General features: G+C 36.7%; 4 protein-coding genes across 8 annotated transcripts; 1 reads left to right on the top strand and 3 right to left on the bottom strand.

Annotated features, from left to right (window-relative positions):
* Positions 414–3138, bottom strand: LOC109728344 (protein ENHANCED DISEASE RESISTANCE 4-like). Its single transcript, XM_020258731.1, has 4 exons — positions 2741–3138; positions 2019–2174; positions 742–1927; positions 414–655 (listed from the first exon to the last, which is right to left on the bottom strand). The coding sequence occupies exons 2-4, from the start codon at positions 2134–2136 to the stop codon at positions 634–636; spliced, it is 1326 nt and encodes a 441-aa protein (XP_020114320.1). The 5' UTR covers positions 2137–2174; positions 2741–3138; the 3' UTR covers positions 414–633.
* Positions 3938–6962, top strand: LOC109728276 (serine/threonine-protein kinase STN8, chloroplastic). The gene is made up of 4 exons (XM_020258647.1): positions 3938–4514; positions 5003–5176; positions 5874–6278; positions 6430–6962. The coding sequence occupies exons 1-4, from the start codon at positions 3960–3962 to the stop codon at positions 6775–6777; spliced, it is 1482 nt and encodes a 493-aa protein (XP_020114236.1). The 5' UTR covers positions 3938–3959; the 3' UTR covers positions 6778–6962.
* LOC109728277 (thioredoxin H4-1-like) lies at positions 7132–9665 on the bottom strand. Its single transcript, XM_020258648.1, has 5 exons — positions 9514–9665; positions 8782–8846; positions 8557–8670; positions 7722–7844; positions 7132–7491 (listed from the first exon to the last, which is right to left on the bottom strand). Exons 2-5 carry the CDS (start codon positions 8800–8802, stop codon positions 7312–7314), a joined length of 438 nt encoding a protein of 145 aa, XP_020114237.1. The 5' UTR covers positions 8803–8846; positions 9514–9665; the 3' UTR covers positions 7132–7311.
* LOC109728143 (probable inactive receptor kinase At5g58300) lies at positions 12036–18105 on the bottom strand. Of its 5 annotated transcripts, none has more exons than XM_020258486.1 (4): positions 17777–18105; positions 17326–17401; positions 13894–15223; positions 12036–12923 (listed from the first exon to the last, which is right to left on the bottom strand). In XM_020258486.1, exons 3-4 carry the CDS (start codon positions 15170–15172, stop codon positions 12286–12288), a joined length of 1917 nt encoding a protein of 638 aa, XP_020114075.1. In that variant the 5' UTR covers positions 15173–15223; positions 17326–17401; positions 17777–18105; the 3' UTR covers positions 12036–12285. The 5 variants fall into 5 exon arrangements, with proteins under 5 accessions (XP_020114075.1, XP_020114074.1, XP_020114073.1 ...); XM_020258485.1 differs by having other exon boundaries at positions 17689–18105; XM_020258484.1 differs by having other exon boundaries at positions 17575–18105.

Below are 22294 nucleotides of genomic sequence, written 5' to 3' on the forward strand. Positions count from 1 at the left end.
ATACTATGGGGGTTTTTGTTTGCTTAGCTGTAGATATAATAGGTTCAAGATTTAAACTTGCAACTGAATTAGAGTAATGGTTTGTTTTGTGGCACTTTCCACTTCAAATTCTATTTATCGATCAGTTAGTATTAGCACAGCAGAACACAAAATACGCTCTATTAGACATCCAAAATTAGACTGAGTAGAATAAAACGAGACAGCGATGCTTGAGAATAGTACGGGGTTATCAATTCGGAAATGTCAGTGGGTGGGACATGTTGGGTAGCGAGACTTCCCCGATCCACTTTCTTAAGACTCCAGTCTCCGGTAGTATTCGATAATTTCATCCTGACTGATTTATTTGACCTAACTGGCTCCGTGTTGTGACTGCTGATTGCTGAAGCAGCCAAATTGCTAACATTATTTTCAAACAACAGCAAAGTACCGTAAATTTCATAAAGATAAGCGAAAACATCGACAAATGGACACAAGCACAACAATAAATATGCATGAGCAAACAAATTCACAAAAATGAAGATAAAAAACAAACAACCAATAATTATGAACTCTAGGCTGTGGTCTTCGAGTCGGTAGTTTCATATCATTTCATTTCTCCTGTCAAAATAATTCTTGTTGGAATCTGACCTGGTCTTATCTCCACTTGAAAGTGTTTCTGTTGAAAGACATTTCATATTCATCAGTAAAAGAAACCGAGCTCACTCGAGGACAACAGAAGCAGAAGCAGTTTTAGCATGTGACCTTGCAGGAAATTTCAACTCGAGAACTTTGAAGCAGGCGCCGCACTTTAGCTTGTTGACTCTCTTCCTCGATAGGACAAAATCGACAGGCATTTGAACTAGACTTGCGCATTTCTCGTTGTCGCAGATGATAAAAGGCGCACCCCTTAAAATCGGGCGACAGAAATGTATTCTGCGTGACCTCCCCGACTCATTTTCAAGAACTGGCAGAGTCGCACTACTTGATGGTTGAGAGAATAATTTCTGTGTATTAGGCATCGATTCTGACCGCCAGACATCCAGTCGCGGACGCGAAATGGAATTTCGGGGTAAGAAAGAAATACTTCTGCGCCAATGATTCAGTCGAGTCGCGTCATATCTTGATTTTTCATTTTTAGTTCCATGACTGCAAGTATCAAAGATATGCCCCTCTTCCAAATTGATTGCAGCTTCTGTCGAATGAAAATCTTCAGAACCTGGCAGTGTTTCTCTCTCCACCTCACTGATTCCGAATCTAAAGGAGAACTCGTCTCTGCTCACATCTGAGCTCGGCAATTCAGCAGATTGAAACCTCTCATTTGACGATTTCGAAGAAAGGAGCTCGTCCTCAAAATTAGATTCAATATCAGCAGTTGTCGTATCAGTTCCTGAAGTACTTCCTTCTTTTCCTTGCTTCTCATTCATCATCCTCTGTCGAAAAGTTCGTCTCGATTTTACCTGTTGCCATTTTCTCAAACGGCTACTGCTTCCATCATCAGACAAAGAAGCGCTTCCGTCGCAAGAACGAGGGCTTCTACTAGCTGAAGATTTGAAAACCTCAGTAGGTGCGTTTCTCGATGAGAATTCCCTTGATTCATCGGTCAATTTCGGTCCTTTATTCCCATCATATACATGGAAGTTTTCAGTTTCATCCACTTGAATTGGGACTTTACCTTTTTGAGTACTAACAAAAGCATTTTCAGATTCTCTATCTCCATCTAAATTTTCACCAGTTATTGCTGATTCTCCCTTATCCTGATGATAACAACTCCCATTTACACGCTCGACCTCCGAAAGAAGCGTATTTGATGAGCAAGAAGTACTCGTTCTTCCCCTCGAAGAGACTGATAAAGTATCTGGCGATTGAATCTTCGACTTGTTCGTGGAATTTTTCGCTTCACGAGCTACTAAAGAGTCGGTATTCTCTCCAGAAGCACTTCGGTCTTTCGCTGCAGAGAAGTGTATACATATTCGCGATTCTTATTTCTCGGCAAGAATATAAAAGCATAAACAGTAAATGATTGAAGAAGGATTATGTACCATGGAGGATTCTGCCACATTTGCTGCACGGGTACTCGGAAATATTGGTATTTTCAAGGAGAATATTGCGACAATTTGGGCATCTCACGACGCGATATATATCAGCTCTTCTGGCCATGGTGTCTTTGCTGCTCCATTACTTCAAACTCTTCAAACCTTTCAGAATTTCAGAGACTTTATCCTCATTTCAGAATTGATGTGTCAAATGATCAATGCGACATCTATGAAATAGTTCGAACCGTGCAATTTACGCTTTATAATTCCGCAATAAACAGAGAGTAAGAAACAATCAAACATCAATCATCAAAATGAATCAAAATGCTAATTTTGTGTGATTCAATTCAAAATTAGCTAACACTGTTTAGAACTGATCAAGGGAGAAGACCCTAATTTCACACTAAATCTGTTAGAAATCGGCGAGAAAGTTCCCTTTCAAATACAAAAGAAATTGCTTTAAGCATGCATTCCATCGAAAAACGAAAAATCAACAACAAATATAAATCTCATCAATGATAAATAAAAAAAAGAAAAAAAGAAAAAAAATGTTTCGAATTAAAAGAAACAGAAAAAGAACAATGAAGTTTTCATTCTCTTCAGTAATTCAATTATTTCAATTTTGCAAAGAAACCAACTTTGTAAGGTAACAGAGAACACAAAAAAGATATAATTTAATGAGAAATTTACTAAAATAAAAGTTCCAACAAAGTAACACACACACACACCTTTGATTATTTTATTGAAAAGCTTCTGGATCCTTTTGCTCATCTCCTTTTCACCTCCTGTTTCCTTAAAATTAGGGAGAAGATCACAAAAAATACAAAATTAATCTCCTCACCAAACAAAAGATTATAAATTCTTAACAATAAAGCAAAGAAAAAGTTTTTCTTGGACAATGAGGATCTATCAACAAAGTTTAAAAAGTAGTAGGCCCAAAATGAACACACGAAAACCGCGACTCCGCGGAGAATTTGAGTTTTTTCTATTTTCATTTCTTTCTCTATCTTTTAGTTTTAGAAATTTAATTTTCCTCATTCTTCCATGTTTGTGGAAAGGACTTAGGAGGACAAAGAATCGAAGTCAACTAAATAAAACAAAAAAAAAAACTTGGGTCTTCTTGGTGTTCTTTGAATTTTCCTACATTTTTGTCTCATTTTAAGTGCTTACAAAGAAACTTGTAGATTTACAGGTCATTTTGAGTTGTTGTAATATGTAGTAAAAGTTGAACACGTAAACTAATAAGAGAAAAGAGTTTTTATTCTTATGTACACCAACTTTCATTAAAAACCAAAATTTACAATAAATTCATTTTTTTTGCACTAAAATACAAAAAATCTTGTGTATATACCTGTCTTTTCATTTTTCCTTACTGACTTTTCAAAAACTTACATGTTATTTTTTTTTCAAAATTTTAATAAATTATTTTTTTTAAAAATATATGTAAGAATAATTTGGTGATTTCATCATCTTCATTAACATCGTAACATTTTGAAAATATTTTTGAAAATTTAAGAAGGCAAAATATAGAAAGATGAGTTTTACATCTGATGAAGAAGCTTGTAAGTTATACGGTGTTTTGTTTTTTGTTTTTTTTTTTTCCAATTCTATTTCTATGTATATGATTTGGAGTGCATATTCTATTATTTTTCAAAACGAAATGCTGCTGAGCAAAAAAAGAAAAGAGAAATACTTGTACAAATTATAATTTTTAACATACACTTTTTGTCAAAAAAAATTATTGTAGATTATTATAATTAAGTAATATTTAATATATTTTGGTTTGAGTTTTTGGTGATCCCGGTCTATGGACTATGGTCCACGCAACATTTCTCCGCTATCCCATGGATGAACCTCGGCGTGCCACGTGGCACAAGACCCACCTCTGTTCCCGCCTATTTAAACCCCGAGCCGCAAAACCAATCCAATCCTTTTTGGATCAAATTAATGGCGCCTCTTCTTCTTCCTCCACCCCTCACAAAAACCCTAACTTTCCCCTCTCTCCCCCCATTGAACCCCCCAAATCCCCACAAAAAGCTCGCCTTTAAGTGCAGAGCCGTAGCAGGGAACAGCCCCGAAGAGTTCCTGCTCAATACCCTCCACCTTGGGGAATCAAACCCTCTTTTCCCCATTTTAAGGTACAGTTTTGCCCAATTTGAGGGGCTGGTTTCAGGATTAACAGAGGTTGAGAGGTGGGAGGTGTTGGTGTTCGCGGGGTTGAGTTGGGTTTACTTGACGGCGAGGCCCGGGGTGCTTGTGGGGGCAATTGATGCTTATTTGTTGGCTCCATCGCAATTGGGGTTGGATGGCTTGTTGGGGAAGAGGAACTTGAAGATGAGTGATTTTGTGGTTGGGGAGAGGCTCGGGGAGGGGTCGTTCGGGGTCGTGTACGCGGGGGCGATCGTGGAGAGGGGTGCCGGGGCGGAGGAGAGGGCGGATGGGAGGAGAGGGAGGAGAGTGGAGATGGATGGGAGGGTCAAGGAGAAGGTCATTTTGAAAAAGGTAAAAAGGGGAGGTTTTTAATTCTTTTGTTGTGTTCATTCGCGATGTTCCTACTTCTAATTTTAGCTATAGCCACTTCTACTGGAGCATTTGGCAAAACTGGAAAATTCGCAATTTTTTCACAATGGAAAGCTGAAATGCCATTTTGAGCCTCGAGAGCAAAATCTCGTATACGAAGCTCCTAATTCTGCTGCGAAGAGAAGCTCTATGGTGCTTCTTTTAATAGCACTACTCAAACATTACGCCTTTGTCCATTTGGTGGGAGATAGATTTTCTTTTAGGAACAAAATTTTCATCACTGTATAATTCTTAAATAGAAGGAAAAAACTGAATAAGAGGTTGTGAAATTGTCTACAGCTAATTTGATATGGTGCCAAAGCTACATTAGCTTCAGAATTATAGGTGCAAATTATTATTCATGAATCTAATGGTTTCGAGGACGAAATGTTGTAGTATTAGAGATTAAGTTGTTCAATTTGTTATATTAGGTGAAAGTGGGTATTGAAGGGGCTAAAGAATGTGGTGATTTTGAGGAGTGGTTCAACTACCGTGTCTCCCGAGCAGCTCCTGAAACGTGTGCCAAGTTTCTTGGGAGTTTTATTGCGGATAAAACATCTTCACAATTCACCAAAGGTGGCAAATGGCTTGTGTGGAGATTCGAGGTATGCCAACAAACACTTTTAGTGCTTATTCATTTGTCCCAGATGTCTAAGATTAGATATATTAAGCTCACACTTAATGAAAAGATCCGGCTTCTGATGCTGAAAGAGAGGTTTAATGTTTCTGTGGCATTATCATGATAATATCACGATTTTGACTTTACAATGTATTAGGAAATTTGAGTAATTTGGCCGCGCCGAACTACGTAGCTAATAGTTCATTGGTTTCATTCTTGTTATAAACCTGGGGAATTCCTGCGATTTTGGTGGTTCCACCACTTGCAATACTTGTTTCTTTTATTAAATTCAATTTGTAGAGATTATCTGCTTACTCACTTATTACATTCTAGTATTCAAGTCGAATTACCGGAGAATAGTACTTGCTGCTGAAGAGCGAAGCTGTTTATGTACTTTCTTCATAGAGTAGTCTCTAGAGTTCTTCTTTCCCTCTTTGTTGAATCTCTTATGTTGTTTTCTCATCATGATTACCTACCCTTCTTTCTTCTGTCTTCTACTTGAATATTTCTGTATCATGTAACACGTTTGAGACGACCGACCTATGAGGCTACGACTTATTTCTAAACGATTCACTCTAGGCTTTTGGTTTCAGTAATGTTTTCTTTAGTAGCTAGATAATTGTAGACGCTTAGTCTCTTCTTATTATCTGTATTGAAATAGTGCTTCTAACACCATGTTGTAGGGGGACAGAGACTTGGCTGATTACATGAGCGACAAGAACTTCCCGTTCAACTTAGAGCGCGTTATGTTTGGGCGCGTCCTCGAAGGGCTCGACTCTATTAAAAGAAGTGCGCTGATTATTAAGCAAGTGATGAGGCAGATAATCACCTCCCTGAAGAAAATCCACGACACAGGAATTGTTCATCGAGACATAAAGCCGTCCAACTTGGTAGTGACGACGAAGGGACAGATCAAACTTATAGATTTCGGTGCAGCCGCGGACCTTCGCATTGGTAAGAACTATGTACCGGATTGTGGATTGCTTGATCCAGACTACTGCCCCCCTGAATTGTATGTGCTCCCAGAGGAAACACCCAAACCTCCCCCAGAACCTATTGCGGCTATTTTTTCTCCGATACTTTGGCTGGTTAGATTATTATTTTTTACACTCTCCTGAATATATGGTGCCTCTCATAGTTATTTGATTCGTATTCATATTGGTCATCCAAAATAATTTGCCGCGATGCTGCAACTAGCGGGAATGTTCAATTTGACAATTCATTTTATTGTCTCTGCAGCTTAATAGCCCCGATTTATTCGATATGTACTCTGCTGGCATCATACTGATGCAAATGGCTATTCCCACATTGAGGACCACATCAGGTCTGAAGAACTTCAATTCTGAACTAAAAGCTGTCAGGTATGATCTAAACAGGTGGAGAGAGATTACCCGTTCGAGACATGATTTCAGCATTTTGGATTTAGAGTCTGGTAGAGGATGGGATTTGGCGACAAAACTAATTTCGGAAAGAGGATTTCTGAGAAGAGGTAGATTATCAGCTGCTGCCGCTTTAAGGCATCCGTATTTTCTCTTGGGTGGTGATCAAGCTGCGGCTGTTTTGTCGAAGCTCAGCTTAAGCCGATAATTTCTTTTATCTTTTTTCCTGGTACTCTACCGACAAAATGGTTGTGTATAGTTTAGCGATACCCGTGACTCCGTCTCATGCGGATTTAGTAAGAGGAGGCTATGGTGTCATTAACTTCGTACCATGTAAAACAATTATAATATCTCATTGAATTACGACTGATTCAATTTTCTGTTCGGCTTTTAGTCAAATGGTTCGTACATAAAATGCAATTATGAGTTATCGACAAGTGCATGTGTATCTCTACTTTTGGTCTTCAAAAGGATTGAAGCCTTAACTGGTTGTAAGACATTGTAACTTCAACTAGATGTCAAACCCTATCATTCTCAGCTAACAGTGTGCATCAGAAACACAACCTCAAAAATGCCATCATCATATTCACTCTCTTGGAGTGGCAATTTTACATCAGAAACTGTGTCATATGAGTTTAGGAGTAGATGCAAGAGCAAGCACGTGAAACCACGGATTCAGTCCAATAATTTCCTGTTCAGAAAATGAAATCAGAGAGACTTTGTCCGCTGCTCTTGTATCTAATCAAGATACATTGTTCTCAAGCTGAGGTGGTTTGGAATAATATGTTGATGAGTCAGTAAAGTAGACCACCCTTTTCTCAAGCTGCAGTTTGTTGGCACCCACAAGTTTCTCCAGTTTCTTCCCGTCTTTCAGGAAAAAGAATGTCGGAGTTGCTTGGATATCCCATGATGAAGTCAATTCCTGAAGAGGGGGGGGGAGGAGAAAAAGAAAGAGAAACCCTGTTTTTAAAAAGAAACTTCCAAAAGATGCATTTAGTACTTAAAACTAAAGCCTATGTTCATTGCAAAGAACACAAACTGGAAGGTTATATTCAGATAGCAACATCAATTTACTCAGCTGCAGAGAAAATAACACTCAGAACACCATGTAGAGTTAGCTAGTTGAAGCTCATACTGAAAAAACCCACATACTGGTAAGTCATCAATATCAACTGTCAGGAAAACGAGCGATGGATACTTCGTCGATAACTCAGCATATAGAGGTGCAGTGTATCTACACGGTGCACACCACGATGCGCTGAAGTTCACCACAACCTGCAGAAAAAAGAAAATATATTCGTCTCCGGTAAATCTCGCGAATTAAGAACATAACTAATCAACTTCTCAACTGCTCATTATGTGATAAATGCATAATTTTTTAAGCTTACTTAGAGTAACAGTAATGCTTTCATGAAACTCAATTGACCAGTTAGATTTATCTCTTTAGGAGTCGGGCTATAAAACGAAGGCAAATAATTAACCAGATTGAGTTCTAAATACGGCGACGCTTAAGAGAAAAAGAGGGCAAATACCAGGATAATGCTTCAAGAACACACAAAAAAAAAAAAAAAAAAAAGCATTCAGGAGAAAAAAGTAATGCAAATAACTGAAAACAAGGGCAAATTATACGCGCAATATTAAAGATAAAGAAGATGTACATTACTTTCGAAGATGAGTCATGAAATTTTTAGTGATTTTTTCCAGTTGCATGTCGACATTGTTTATAACAAGATGATGCACAAATCAAGAAAAACTGAAGATCCTCCCCCAAACTATGATTTCCAACTTGCATGCATGCTACATTATCACGGGAGCCATTTGCGCACAAAATTGCTTTTGCGGTATCATATCTCAGAAAAGGAGCATGCATAATGATTGATGTCAGTGTGTTTAGCAAACAAAGAATGAAGTAGATTCTCTAAAATCATCAATAAAATCATCAACTTTTAGATAAGTACACCATCATAGTGGTATGCAAAATGCTTACTATTTTGCCGTCTTTACTTGCTTCTTCTATATTCGCTTCCCAGCTTCCTTTGTCAGCTATGACATGAACATTTCCAGCAGAATAATCCAGCTTTTCCTCACAATCAACAGAACTCTGGAATTAAGAGGGAAAAGTGAGTGGCTTCACAAAGATATATGAGACAAATAGTCATTCATTCAAACAAATAATAGCTGAATATTAATATGTGTGTACAAGAGAACTTACTGTTCCAAAGCAATTTCCCATTGATTCAAGAGAACCAATGAAGATAACAGGATTGCTTCCTTTTCCTGAATAAGAAAAGTTAAGTAAACCATTAGTAAAAGTATCATCATATACATCTAGAAAGCCGAAAAATCAAAAAAAGAAGAATATACTTCAACCAATACGACCTTCAGCACGGCTATATTCAAAATAAAATTTGCACATACAAAAAGCAAAAAGATAGTTAGAGTTGTAGATGCGCGGTAGCGAAATTGATTGCAAAGAGAGTAAATCAGTCACATAACGATTATTATCTGAAGAGTCCGTTTGATATTCAAAAACTGCTCAGTAACAGTCGAACAAACGGATAGTGTTTAAATGTGAACCGATCTGCATAATAGAGATGACATGATCATACCACATGCGTTGGCAAGAGAGTAGAAAATAGAAAAAAAAAAAAAGAAGAAGCAATAGATAGAAACTTACACCATCAAATGGCAAATGTGGGAGTTAAACCAATGACAGTGTGGAACTACTGTATATCAAGCTACAATAAATGACCTTTGAATAGATTTAGCAATACTCGTCTATTTTACATACAATGACGTCAGAAACATTGAAAGAGAGAAACAGATGACAGATATATGCAATTGAAGATCGCAAATTATGCAAATTGAATTCAATAGTCGCACTAAATAGAGATTTAATTCGATAGAATAGGGAGAAAAAAGAGGGAAAAAAAAAAAGAAAAACCTTAGAAAAGCTGAGCCTTCTCTAATCTCAATCCATTGGTATTGGAATGAGATCTACAAAAGGAAGAGAGATCGAAGGGCCCGAAGAAGATCGGGGGAAGCGATCGACGGCCGGCGGCAAGTGGTGGTTCGTCGGTGCGGCCAGTCGGCGAATCACGAAGGGCTGCGTCCGGACGCAGCTGAGGTTATATGCTGGCAGACCCGGTCAACAGAAGTGGTTAGTCGTTAAATGACCAAAATACCCTTGAATGTGGCAGTTAATACTGTTAATATAAGGGTATAGCAGTCCAACTCCTTTTTGTTTTTGTTTTTGTTTTTGCTGAGTTGTTGTCTTTAGGGATCATATGTATGTCTGTTTTATTACTAAAAGTAGAGAAAAGTGAAGTAGTTTTTTTTGTTACCATAAATGATTATTTTTGTTGTTTGGTTTAAATCGAAATTTTACTGTCCGTTAAAACTCAAACTTCTCCAAATGTCGTAATCGGCAACGGCTCACGTCAAGCCAAAATCATTTACAAAAATAAAAGTAAGGAAACCAAGTAAATGCTAACTCATCTCGCACACTTCCAAGTTTTACATCATTCACTTTTTGCTAAACAAGCATCAGCACACAGTGAATTTTAGTTTTTTAAGCTATACGAACAAATGACAGAAGAAAAGCAATTTTACTTATGATCTGTTTGACACTCATTTAAGAATAAAATAGAGTTTTATTTTACACTATTTAACATTTTGAAAAATTCTATACTTCGTAAAAAATATATATATATTAAACTAGAGCCCTCTCCAGTTTAGTTAGTAGGTTGATCTATATCTATATACCTATATTTTATTTTCAGAAAAAAGAACTATCTAAATTCTATGTCACTCGAAAGTCTACTTCAACGTGAATTTCATTTTCAGTAGTCCAATGTACGAGGTTGTTATATTTGGTTTAGATTTGTAGTTATCTAAATTGAGGATAAATCCTAATCTAATTAGGATTAGATATTATTTAGATTTAATTTGGCATATATGGATTATAATTAGGAGTGTAATTCTAATTGAATTAGAATTAGACTCTAGTTAGGAGACATGTATTATAAATACATGCTACGGCCAAATTAAAGAAGTCGCGACCAAATTAAGAGCCATGCACTAATTAATTAAGACTCTTGGAGGGTATGTACGGATGCTGTGGAGTCGTGTTAATTTGGTGTTTCGGTGGCAGCAGCATCATGAGCTGAGAGAAAAGTTGGAGCTCTAATTAATTAAGCAAGCATCTAAGGAGCTGTATGCACAAATTAAGATCAAGTTTTGGGTCCGTACGGGTGAGAGAGAAGCCGCAATTGGAGTTGCTTGTTGCGGCATTTCGGATCTAATTAAGTTTTGGCCTTTTGAGAGATTTTCTTGTACTCCGCCTTTTCGACATTAATAAATTATTTGCTCCGTCTTCGCCCGTGGACGTAGGCCGTTGGCCGAACCACGTAAATATCGATGTGTTCTTTCCTTATCTTTTCTTTTCTTACATTAAATTATTTTCTGGATCTATTTTTCGCCGTTCCGATTTTAACAGAGGTACTAATCAACTGCTCTAAATAGTGTTGTATTAAATTAAATAGTATCAATCCTGGTTAGGCGATATTTTCTTACTGGGATAGGATTCCAAATACTACAAGCTTCATTTTTGACAAATTAAAAAAAATAAGAAAATTGGCTAAAAAAGATAACGTGGTGACAATAAAATTTGATAAAATGCATGGAGACCTGCTACATAATTTATTAACACCCCTTCACTTTTTGATCTTGTAAAATTGGGTAATTTTTATCGAATAAATAGGATATTTTCCCAAGTTTATTAATAATTTCATTGAATTTACTAACTTTAATCACTTCTCAAAAATAAAAATAGACAAAATAATAATTAACTAAACATTTACCCTAAGAATTAAGTATAATAACTTAAATAAAAAAAATTAGAAGTTGAGAGGATCTCAGTTTAAAAATAATAATAAAAAAATTATAGTTGAGGAGTCTACTTCAAATAATAATAATAATAATAATAACCAAAATTTTATGTGCTTGCATATTGTTAGCAACTTTTATCTATTAAGGAACATATTTTGCTTCTTCTCAGCCTTGAACCTCAAATTTAACATTAACATTCACTCAAAAAAATAAGGGAAAACTTCAAAAAACCCCCCTGTGGTTTCGTGCGTTCTCACTTTGCTACCATGTGGTTTAAAACGTATCAATTTGCCCTCCTGTGGTTTCGTTTTTATCTTTTTGTTATCAATTTTATTATTATTTTTTTTTAAAATCAGTGACAAAGTTAAAATTAAAGGATACTAAAGTGACTATTCGATAAATATAGATGGTTATCTGAAGTTTTTTGTATATAATTTAAAGAAATATTAACGAAAAAGCTTCCGAAAAGATAAAAATGAAACCACAGGGGAGTAAATTGATACGTTTTAAACCACAGGATAGTAAAGTGAGAATGCACGAAACCACAGGGGGGGTTTTTGAAGTTTTCCCAAAAAATAATACATAAATCACAGAGTTAACTTTCACAAAACAAAAAAGTACAAGTAAAATCAACAATCATATAAGTGAAAAATGAATGCCAAATTCACTGCAACAATGATCAATAATCAAGAAGAAAACTGCATCTACCTGATTGCTCTTATGAGCAAAACAACTTCTTCCACACAAGATTCTAATCTATCATTGCTTGACTACACAAACTAATCCCTACAACATTAAATCCTTCCTCGATGTTTGCCGATGCCCCTCACGATCGTTGGCCGTTATTATTGTCCTTCCCCTTCTCCTCCGACGATGGTCGGTTCTCCGAGTCGGAGTTCCGCACCTCCTCGATCATCCTAATCACGTCCTCCATCCTCGGGCGTTGATCGGGAACCCTGGCGACGCACGCCATTGCAATTTGAAGCATCTGAACTAATTCTTCTTCGATATGCGGGTGCCTCACCAGATCCACGTCGAAAACCTCGGCCGTCCACTCCTCGCGGACCACCGAGTGGACCCACCGCACCAGATCGACCACGTCGTCCCGGCCCGGCGACTGCAGCGGGGCCTTTCCGGTCAGCATCTCAAGGAGCAGGACGCCGAAGCTGTACACGTCGGACTTTTGGGTTGCCTTTCGAGTCTCGATGAGCTCGGGCGCACGGTACCCGATAACAACCCGTGAGGTGGTGGCGGCGGCGGCGCTCATAAGGTGTGAGAGGCCAAACTCAGAGACGCAGGCGTCAAGGTCGGGCGTCAGGAGGACGTTGGAGGATTTGACGTTGCCATGGATGAACTTGCCACTGCCGCCTTCGGTGTGAATGTGTGCGATCCCACGAGCAGTGCCAAGGGCAATCTTTAGTCGCGCGTCCCAGTCCAACGGGGTTCTTCCGGCAACTTTATTTCCTGTGGAATTTATTTTCAAGGGAGAACAGGAGGGTTAATAGACCTCAAATATCTAAAATTTCTACTTGAACAAATAAAAGAGCGAGAAGCGAAGTTATGTACAGCATTAGTCTGTGTATCTATACCAAATTCTTAGAGCTTAAAGTTGTACACCAAAATTACCATCTAATTTTAAAACTGTGCATTCTTAAATTACATACTTGATAGTTGTCATCTCTTTTTTTTTTGCAGAAAAAATGTTCTCGATACTTGTTTATCCTCTCTTCCAACTAAAATGTTTAATTATCAAAGTAATGCCTGTGCATATAGATGGACAGTATACATGAAGGATCAGTTTGACACTAAGGTTAGCCCAAGTGGGATGTTCTACAAACACCATTCATTTTTATCATCAATGGGGCATGTATCCATGTGCCATGGGATAATCTAATGCATAAAATTTGGAGTCAATAGATAGGGAGGATAAGGATGGGCCCTCGGAACATCAAGCACAACTAAATTAAATGCAGCAACCTATAAAATCAAAGTCAACTAAGCAACTACATTAGGTAGTTGATACAAAAGGAGATACCCATATCTAATAGTGCTTCTTCTGTTTCATATGTCTATTAAGGCCAAAACAGTTCCACCTGCAGTGCTTACCAACCCTATATAGGTTATTAGTTTCTTCTTTGGTGCGGGAAAAGCCAAATTGCCGATTGAAGTATAACATTATCAAACAAAACTAGAAAATGGAAATTTCATCTTTTCAAATAATACGACCGTAACAACTTATTGATTATGAATCTTACTCCAATAATAGAAAACTTTCTAAAAAATTTTAGAACCCATACAAATTTTCTTGTTTTCACCAAAAGCACTTCAATAAACTTCACAGATTCCCCGCGACACATCTGCTTGCAAAGCACTTTACTTTTCATCAATTTACATATCAAAGTGTAAAGCGATGATGAAGCATAGTAAAACATACCGTGCAAGAAGGCAGAAAAGCTACCAGTAGGCACATAATCATATACAAGAAGCTTCTCATCCTTGGAGTAATAATAAGCTCGAAGCGGCAGAACATTCGGGTGCTGCCCAACCCTTCCAATCATCTCCATCTGCTGTTCGAAATCTTTCTTCCCCACCACCACCTCCTTCAACCTCTTCACCACCACCGTAGTGCCATCTTCAAGGATGGCCTTATACGTAGTCCCATAGCTTCCTTTTCCAAGTACTTCGGCAGAAGCTCTCAACAAATCCTCTAGGTCAAAGTTGTAGGAACAACCCTCAAAGAACACCAATTTATTCTTCTCGGCTTCTTGAACACCGCTGCTGTAGTCCTCTTTAGGCTTTTCGGTCCTCCCACCGGCAATAGCCTTGCCTTTTGAAGCTCCGCTACTCTCCCTTTCTTTCCTCTTGAAGACGCATATTAAGAATATGACTGCCAATATAAACAGTATGACCGATCCTCCTGCTGCGATAGCGATTATGACCCCAGTACTTAATCTTTTCCAGAAGCTCCTCTTATGCCTCGTAGGGGAGATTGGCGGTGGAAATATAGGAGAAGGCGACGGAGAAATTGGAAAGCACAGCTTCAAAGGTGGCCCACATAGAAATGGGTTACCCAAAAAGGAGTCAACCGGGAATTTCTGAAGCGAAGACGGAATAGGCCCACTCAAATTATTGTTGCTCAAGTTCAAGCGTCTTAGTTTGGGAAGTTGAAAATCAGGAATGGGTCCAGAAAGGGAGTTGTTTTGTAGAAACAATGAAGTCAGCCAAGTAAGATTTTTGATGGATAAAGGAATTTCTCCAACAAAGGTATTATATGAAAGATCAAGAAAACTTAAATTCGAAGAGAGAGCAGTCGGTATAATTCCTGATAAGTTATTGTGCTGAAGGTAAAGAGAGTGAATAGAGGGGAGAGATGATACATCAGGGGGGAGATCTTCAGTTAAGCGGTTGGATCGAAGGCTTAATACTTGTAATGCGTCAAGCTTGCCTAGCGTGTCCGGCGGGATCTGGCCGAAGAGCCCAACACCAGGTAATCGGAGGGTGAGGACGCCGGTTTGGGCTGCGTTACATGTAACGCCAGTCCATGTACAGACTGGAGTGGAAGAGCTCCAATTGAGCTTACGACCATGCGGAAGTAAGGCGGCAAATGAAAGGAGGGATTGTTTGTCTGAGTTAAGGTCAGCATTGGCAGCATTGGGAAGGTGTAGGAGAATGAGAATTAGAGAAACTGACGAAATGAGCGCGGAATAGTGCATGGCTCGATTTACAGATATTTCAATAGCTTAATTCCACCAGCCTTTTTGCTCCTGTTGTAGAGGAAAGAAATGAAACAAATCAAACATAAGAAAGTTATCAGATTAATGAGCATAATCATTCTCTTAATCTATCAGACATAGAAGAAAAGGAGAAGAGCAAAAGTTCGAGAAAATTTAACAAAAATAAAAAAGCTAATTGGTCCTTACTAAAATGTCAGCCTTACTGAAAAGAAGCTACCACTATTGAGAAAAGGCAAAAAAGTGTCAATAGGAACCTTTTTGGAGTTCCTAAAATGACCTCCCAACACTATTTGCAATATCATATGTGATCTTTTCGTACTATTGGCCTGTTCGTTTGCATGAGTGCTGTTCGAGTAGAGCTGCTCGAAGAAATAGGAACAGCTCATTAAAACCCCTTTTAACAGCTTCTTGCTGTGGCAGAAGCAGAAGCTCCAAAATAGATTCCCACCATTGCAAAAGCTGCAGATCTTCTAGTCGCCAGGCACCCGCTTAGTGATTCTCAGACTAAAACAGCTTTTCTTGAAGCCAGGCAAAACAAGGGCCTTAAGGATATGCCCATCAACACCTATAGCAGGTGCAGGTTCTTGCCACCAAAAAAAAATCAGAATAATATCAAATGTATGTGGGTGATGTATTCTATGGAGGGGACCATCCCAACTGCTACTAAGAGAATACCCCTCCTCTCTTTGTCTTTTTCTCTCCCTAAAATAAGCTTCTTTACTCTAATTAACTTTGACATGAAGAAGGGTAATTGGGTCATATCCATTGCGGAAAATAATATAACTACTTCACAAAGAGTCACCGCCCATTTCATTGTCTTTAACAACTCTAATTTTTCATGAAATCTAGAGAAAACATTTTCCAGAAAAACTACTTTTTTTCCTGGCAACCAAACAGGCGAAAAAGCATTTTCGAGCCAGAAAACTATTTTCTGGGATATTCTCCGGAAAACCAAACACAACCTGAAAGTGGATATAAGGAGCAAACCCAAATAGAAGTTGACACCAAGAACTTCAATTAAAAAAGAATTTTGGTTAGCCTTAATTTAATGCCAAATAATCATCATACATGAGGCAGCATTAGAAACAAACAATGTTTACTAAAAGGAACAATTGATACCCAAAAAGAGGAGGCATAATAAAAGCAAAAGTTGGAGACAAAACCAAAGAGTAAAGAGGAAAAAGATTGGAGTTTTAGAGCAGGGACTACACTAATTAATGCATTGTAGTAACATGGGCCAGGCTGGAATATTATCTCACACATCAAAAGAAAAAAAGAGAAAAAAGACACTCAGAAACCACCACACTGCACACAGAGTGATAGATTAAAATAGGCTTTTTTGCATTTAGCCCCCTCAGAAAAATTTTTTTCCAAACAGCACCACAAAATTTATATTTGTAAGATTGGCCCATCCCCACCACGCAAGCACCACGGGAGCGCCACGTGTGCGTGGCAGTCTAGATTAAGTTGAATACATTGAATCATTCACTGTCCTTCCCAAATCCTAATCCTAAATATTACTTAATATCATGGTAGGAAAATAATAGAACACGGTGAATCATTCATCGTGTTCAAACATGATGAATGGTTCACCTTGTTCAACTTAATCTACACCACCATCCACACACACGTGATGCTCGCGTGACGCTTGCATAGCGGGGATAGAGCCAATCTTGCAAATATAAATTTTGTGAGGCTATTTATGAAAAAAAAAAATTCTGAGGGGCTAAATGCAAAAGAAGCCCATTATAATAAGTTAAAGGGGTTAAAATGTATGAACGGCCCTAGTACTATACTATGCAAATGTTGCAACTCAGCCCCTGTATTTTCTTCACCTAAGCACTTCAGTCCTTTAAAAAGTAAAACTTCACAAATTTGATATTTATTTCTTCTTTAAAATTACAGTCATTTTTTCAGTAAAGTGTAATATATATATATATANATATATATATATATATATATATATATATATATATATATATATATATATATATATATATATATATATATATATATATATATATATATATACAATATGGACCAAAAAAGGAATTAATTCATACATTTTATCTTAAATAAATAAATAAATAATATATAATGTTCTATAAAATAGGATAAAATTTGAAACTTACATGATTCAGCGAGGAGAAAGTTGTCAGTAGCTCCCTTGACCATTCTCGAGAGAATAACCACCACACAAATTAAAGCCTATAAAAAAATTAAAGAAAAAATTAGTTTTTTTTAACATATAATAAAAAAAAAAAAATTGGTAAAACTACCAAACTCTAAATCGAAGCATACCTAACGATTTGAAGCTAAAACGGCTCGGAAAATCATTTAAAAAAACGAAATGCGCCCAAAATTTGGGGCTACAAACGAACCCTTTTTCCAATTTGCAGCATCCAAACCCTCGATTCGCCCCCAAAACCGAATCAGAGTGAAATAAAACCTCAAATTTCTTCAATAGAATCGATTAGAGGGAACGAAACTTGTACATGAAGCACCGGAACCTAAAAGCTCTCCAGTTTGGCCGAAGCTGAGCTCAAAAGCGCCCGAAAACGAAGAAAATGGCATGGAACTCACTGCATTCGTCGAGAAAACCGATCTTTTAGGGTTTGGACACGCCATCGGAGCCGAAATCGGTCGAATTTGGGAGGAAACGCGAGATCGCGGAGGGAAATCGAAGGCATTCCACTGCAGAGCCGATTCCGCAGCTCCCCCCCAACGAGCTCCGAGCTCGCGCCTCAGCTCACCGAGCCCACAACGCTACAGATCGGGGTCGATTCACTGAGCTCGTCGCTGAGGCGAACTCGGAGCGCTTCACGGACTCAGAGAGTGACTCGGTTTTAGAGAGAGAGAGGGGGTAGAGAGAGAGGGAGTGGTGGATTGTGTGGAGTATAACAGCGAGTATTTGGTGGAGAGAGAGAGAGAGAGAGAGAGAGAGAGAGAGAGAGTGAGTGTGTGTGAAATTACGGTTTTGCCCTTGGGCACTGAGCACTGTGGCTATGAACGTAGGTGGTGAGGTCACGTGCGTCGCACGTGAGCGTAATGAACATCTTGCGTGCACCGCGGTCTATAGACCCCTTCAGCTTCAAACCGTTTGAAATGGCCCCCTCAACTTTATATTCGTTTCGAACGAGGCCCTTTAACTTTTTGACTTTTTAGAATTTGAGTAATTGTAGTCAACTATAGTTTACGCATGAGATTGGAAGAGTTGGTAGTTGAGATTTTTTTTTAACTAAACTAAATGTGATAATTCAAATTAAAAAAATTCAACATTGAGAGAGTTTCATTTCAAAATCATCTCAAAATTTCTAAAATATTCTAAATCCCATCCAACAGTTTACGCGTTTAAAAAATTTAAGGTCCACAGAGCGCGGTTCATGCAACGTTTTGCTGCGCCGGTGCAACATTGGGAGATCGCAGCCGTCGGATTTGATGCCGATTGATCAGATGCTCATGATTGGCTAATATAAGTGTGGGGCCCACCAGCGGCGGTGCTTTAAAATGCGTTCACTAGACATGGCTATTAATATAGTTGGTGAAAATTAAAGAGACACATTAAATTGTACATATGATACATTAAAATGTAAATTGGTAGTGTCTATAAAGAGAATAAAAATATAGTAATAAGCCTGTAAGTAATTTGATGTACCTGAGTATCTGGTTAGGGATGTCAACGGATCAGTTTAAGGGCCGTTTTTAAAAACAGAAATCTAACTCAAGAGCAATCATTGGTATTTAACTAAGTTAATTATACCAACACTCAGATTATGATTCAACTCGATTCGGCTCAGCTCAGAATTAGTTTTAGTTCAAGTACATCGAATACTGAAAATCGTTTTTCGATATTGTATGAGAAAAAGTTAGATTGAAATTATAAAGATATGTTGCTTTTGTTTTTCAATGGAATAGCAGGAATTATATCTTATTCGAATCAACTCGCACTGTACAACATACGTGTTATCATTTATGGAATAAATAAAATATTATTTCATCATAGTTTTTTAATGCATGTAACGCATTAAAATTACTGGTTCTTAAAGTTAACTTTATTTGTTGCAACATCTTTCTCTATTTGTTTAACATTTGCTTGGCCCCTTCAATTAATTTCTTTTAAATTGAGATCCTAAGCAATATTATGCAACATTTAATTAGGCATGTGGACATTAAAATACAAGTTATTAGCACATGAACTTATGTTTTAGATACCATTTTGTACTTTTTTAAGTGCTAATTTAGAGCTAGTTGTTATATGTATTTTCTCCCTTCAGATAACTAACTAAAAAATAAATAAAAACAAAAAAAGACGATAAGAGATCAAGTTGGATCGAGTCACGTTTGAAATGGCAGGCGGTCGGGATGGATCGGGTCATGTTCGAAGTAGTATGTGAGACTGGTTGGATCGAGTACTAATCGGGATCTATCAGCGTTGTGTCTGTATACTTTAAATAAATTGGTTGTATATTTCTAACCGCTCGAGTTTTTGGGACCGGCGGCATCTACTTAATCTATTACAAAGTAAAGCTTAAATGCACAAGGTTATACTCTTAATTAATTATATTTTTTTAATTGTGTGGTTGTTGAACAACCTCTCTTGCAAGTGAGAGGTTTGTGGGGTTAGCTCATAGGCATCTAAAAATATATATTTAAATTACATTAAATTTATTATACATGCCCTCTTAGATGTATGATTTTTCTCTCACATGAATACATAATTAAGTGGGCACTAAGACATGTATAGATGAGCATGATTAGTCCAATAAAAACTACCATTGACTTAAGTGAGAAAAGTTTATAATAATCCATCAATAAGCCCCCTTGAATTATATGAAGATAATATTTTATCACATTCAACTTAAACTTTCTCTTAAAGTTAAATCATTTAGAGAGTAATATTTTAATACTTTATTTCTAATATTTTACTCAATTTCTCTCTTTGGTTGTATTGTGTGAAATAAACTGAATTAGTTCTTAAAATTACCTAATTTCCTAGACTAGGCTAAATTACACTTTTGGTTTTAAAACTATGATGCGTGTGACACTGTATTCTCTAACTTCAATTTGTTATAATTTTAAAATTAAACTTTGTAAATTATGGCAATAAAATTCTACAACTCATTTCAGTTGACTAAATATTGATATATGATGCGACATCTTAAGTGTAGTCCTGCCATCAGTCACATCTCTGTCTACTAAATTACGTTGTGAGACCTGATTATAATAAATTTGAAATTATAATATGAAGACTAAAATAATGAATAGCATGGAGGACCAAAAGTGTAATTTAGCCATTACAATATCATTCTCTATTGTGGATTTAACATTTACTTGGAGCCTTAAATTAATTCCCTTTCATGAATTAATGCACACCCACCACACCAATTTTCAATGTGTGGAGCATGTTGTCTTAACATTACCTGCTTCTTCCTTAAGAATTTATGCTGTCATAAATGTTAAAAAAAAAAATTTGCTCTGACTCTAGATCTCACAACTAATTATTAAATGTGTATGCCCTTTTCTTAAAAAAAAAAAAAACCATTTATGTGTCTTGTATTTACTAATTAATTAATAAGTATTATGAAATGGATTGGTATAGTATAGAGTAAGCCCTTGTGTTCTCTGAAAGGGTAGTAATGTAATTTCAAGATTTTTTTTTTAGAAAAAAATTAATCACTATTCACATTCTATTTATCTGATTCAATAAAACTCAAAAATATTGTCATTATGATTTACACATACATATAGTATATTTTAGTAATTTATATGTTCTTAGCTCAAACAGTAAAATATCAAATAATTTTGCCAACACCTTAATAATTTATAAAGTTATTTTTGAACAATTTGAAACATTTCTTATTAAAATGTTTCTTTTTTTAATTAACATGTACTTTTTTGAATGAGAGACATAAATAGGTACAAGTGTACAACTTTGTTATTTTTTTTTAAAAAAATAAATAATCTCTTTTGTGGAGGCAACGAACTTCAAAAATTAAAGCAATCAGAGCCAATCATAATCTACAGGAAAAAGATAAAAAAAAATTGTCATGGACTTTTAAAAGATGTACGGAGTTTAATTACATACATAATACATATTTATATATATTTATATATATATATATATAAATAATGTCACGCTTTATTATTGAGCATTGCGTATTAGATCTGTTACGGAATGGTTGGGAGGCAAAATTAAATAAATAAATAATTTAAGATGTTGGTTTTTTTTTTTTCGTACACACCATGCATGTACGTAGTTTGAACACATTCAAACTAAATGATGTTGTTTAAATTAAAAATTAATACTCTCGGTCTCTTTAAGTACGTCGAAACGTATCTTAAAATATTATTTTTGAACTAATTTTATATAAAAAAATAGTTTGTTAGAAAATTATTCAAGTGATAAAGCATCCGATTATTCAATGCCCCACAATAATTTTCTCAAAATAGAAATACTATACTATGATGTATACTTTTGTTTGAAATTTAAAATAAATAGATTTAAACTATCGAGAAAAAGGACAAAGGAGCACTCCAAAAAAAAAAATTGTACATAAAATTTTGTTTTGTTTAAAAAGAAAAACAAATAGAATTTTTGTTTGACTTTTAGACATTATCCGTGATCGCATTTTGGGAAAAGCAACTCAGTCAATGCCTACTAGTCGGCCCATTGCACGGTCCAAAGTTGCACAATTTCATTTTTGGATTTTATATTTAGATCAAGCTAAAAATTAATTAATTATTTATATGTATAATATCAAATATATGTATTAAAGCTGTTATCGAGCCGAACATTAGTGAGCTGATTCCAACTCATGTTTGGCTTGTTCACTAAACGAGCTGAAAAATTCAGTTCGTGCTCGACTCGTTTATTAAACGAGTGATTCGATCTCGAATTCATTTCGAACCGAATATGAGCTGGCTCACACACAGCAAACTAAATTGCCATCCCTACCTACGCATGATTGAACTCACGATAGAACTAAAGTGGTCCAGGAGTGCGACCATAACTCCCTGTAATTGGGCCAGCTTAAGGCTTAAGCAGTGATGCATCCCAGTGCGGAGCTATATGTACTTGATTCGATCCGGCTATATGCCTAA

This window comes from Ananas comosus, linkage group 23, assembly GCF_001540865.1.
Source record: "Ananas comosus cultivar F153 linkage group 23, ASM154086v1, whole genome shotgun sequence".
Lineage (NCBI taxonomy): Eukaryota > Viridiplantae > Streptophyta > Magnoliopsida > Poales > Bromeliaceae > Ananas > Ananas comosus.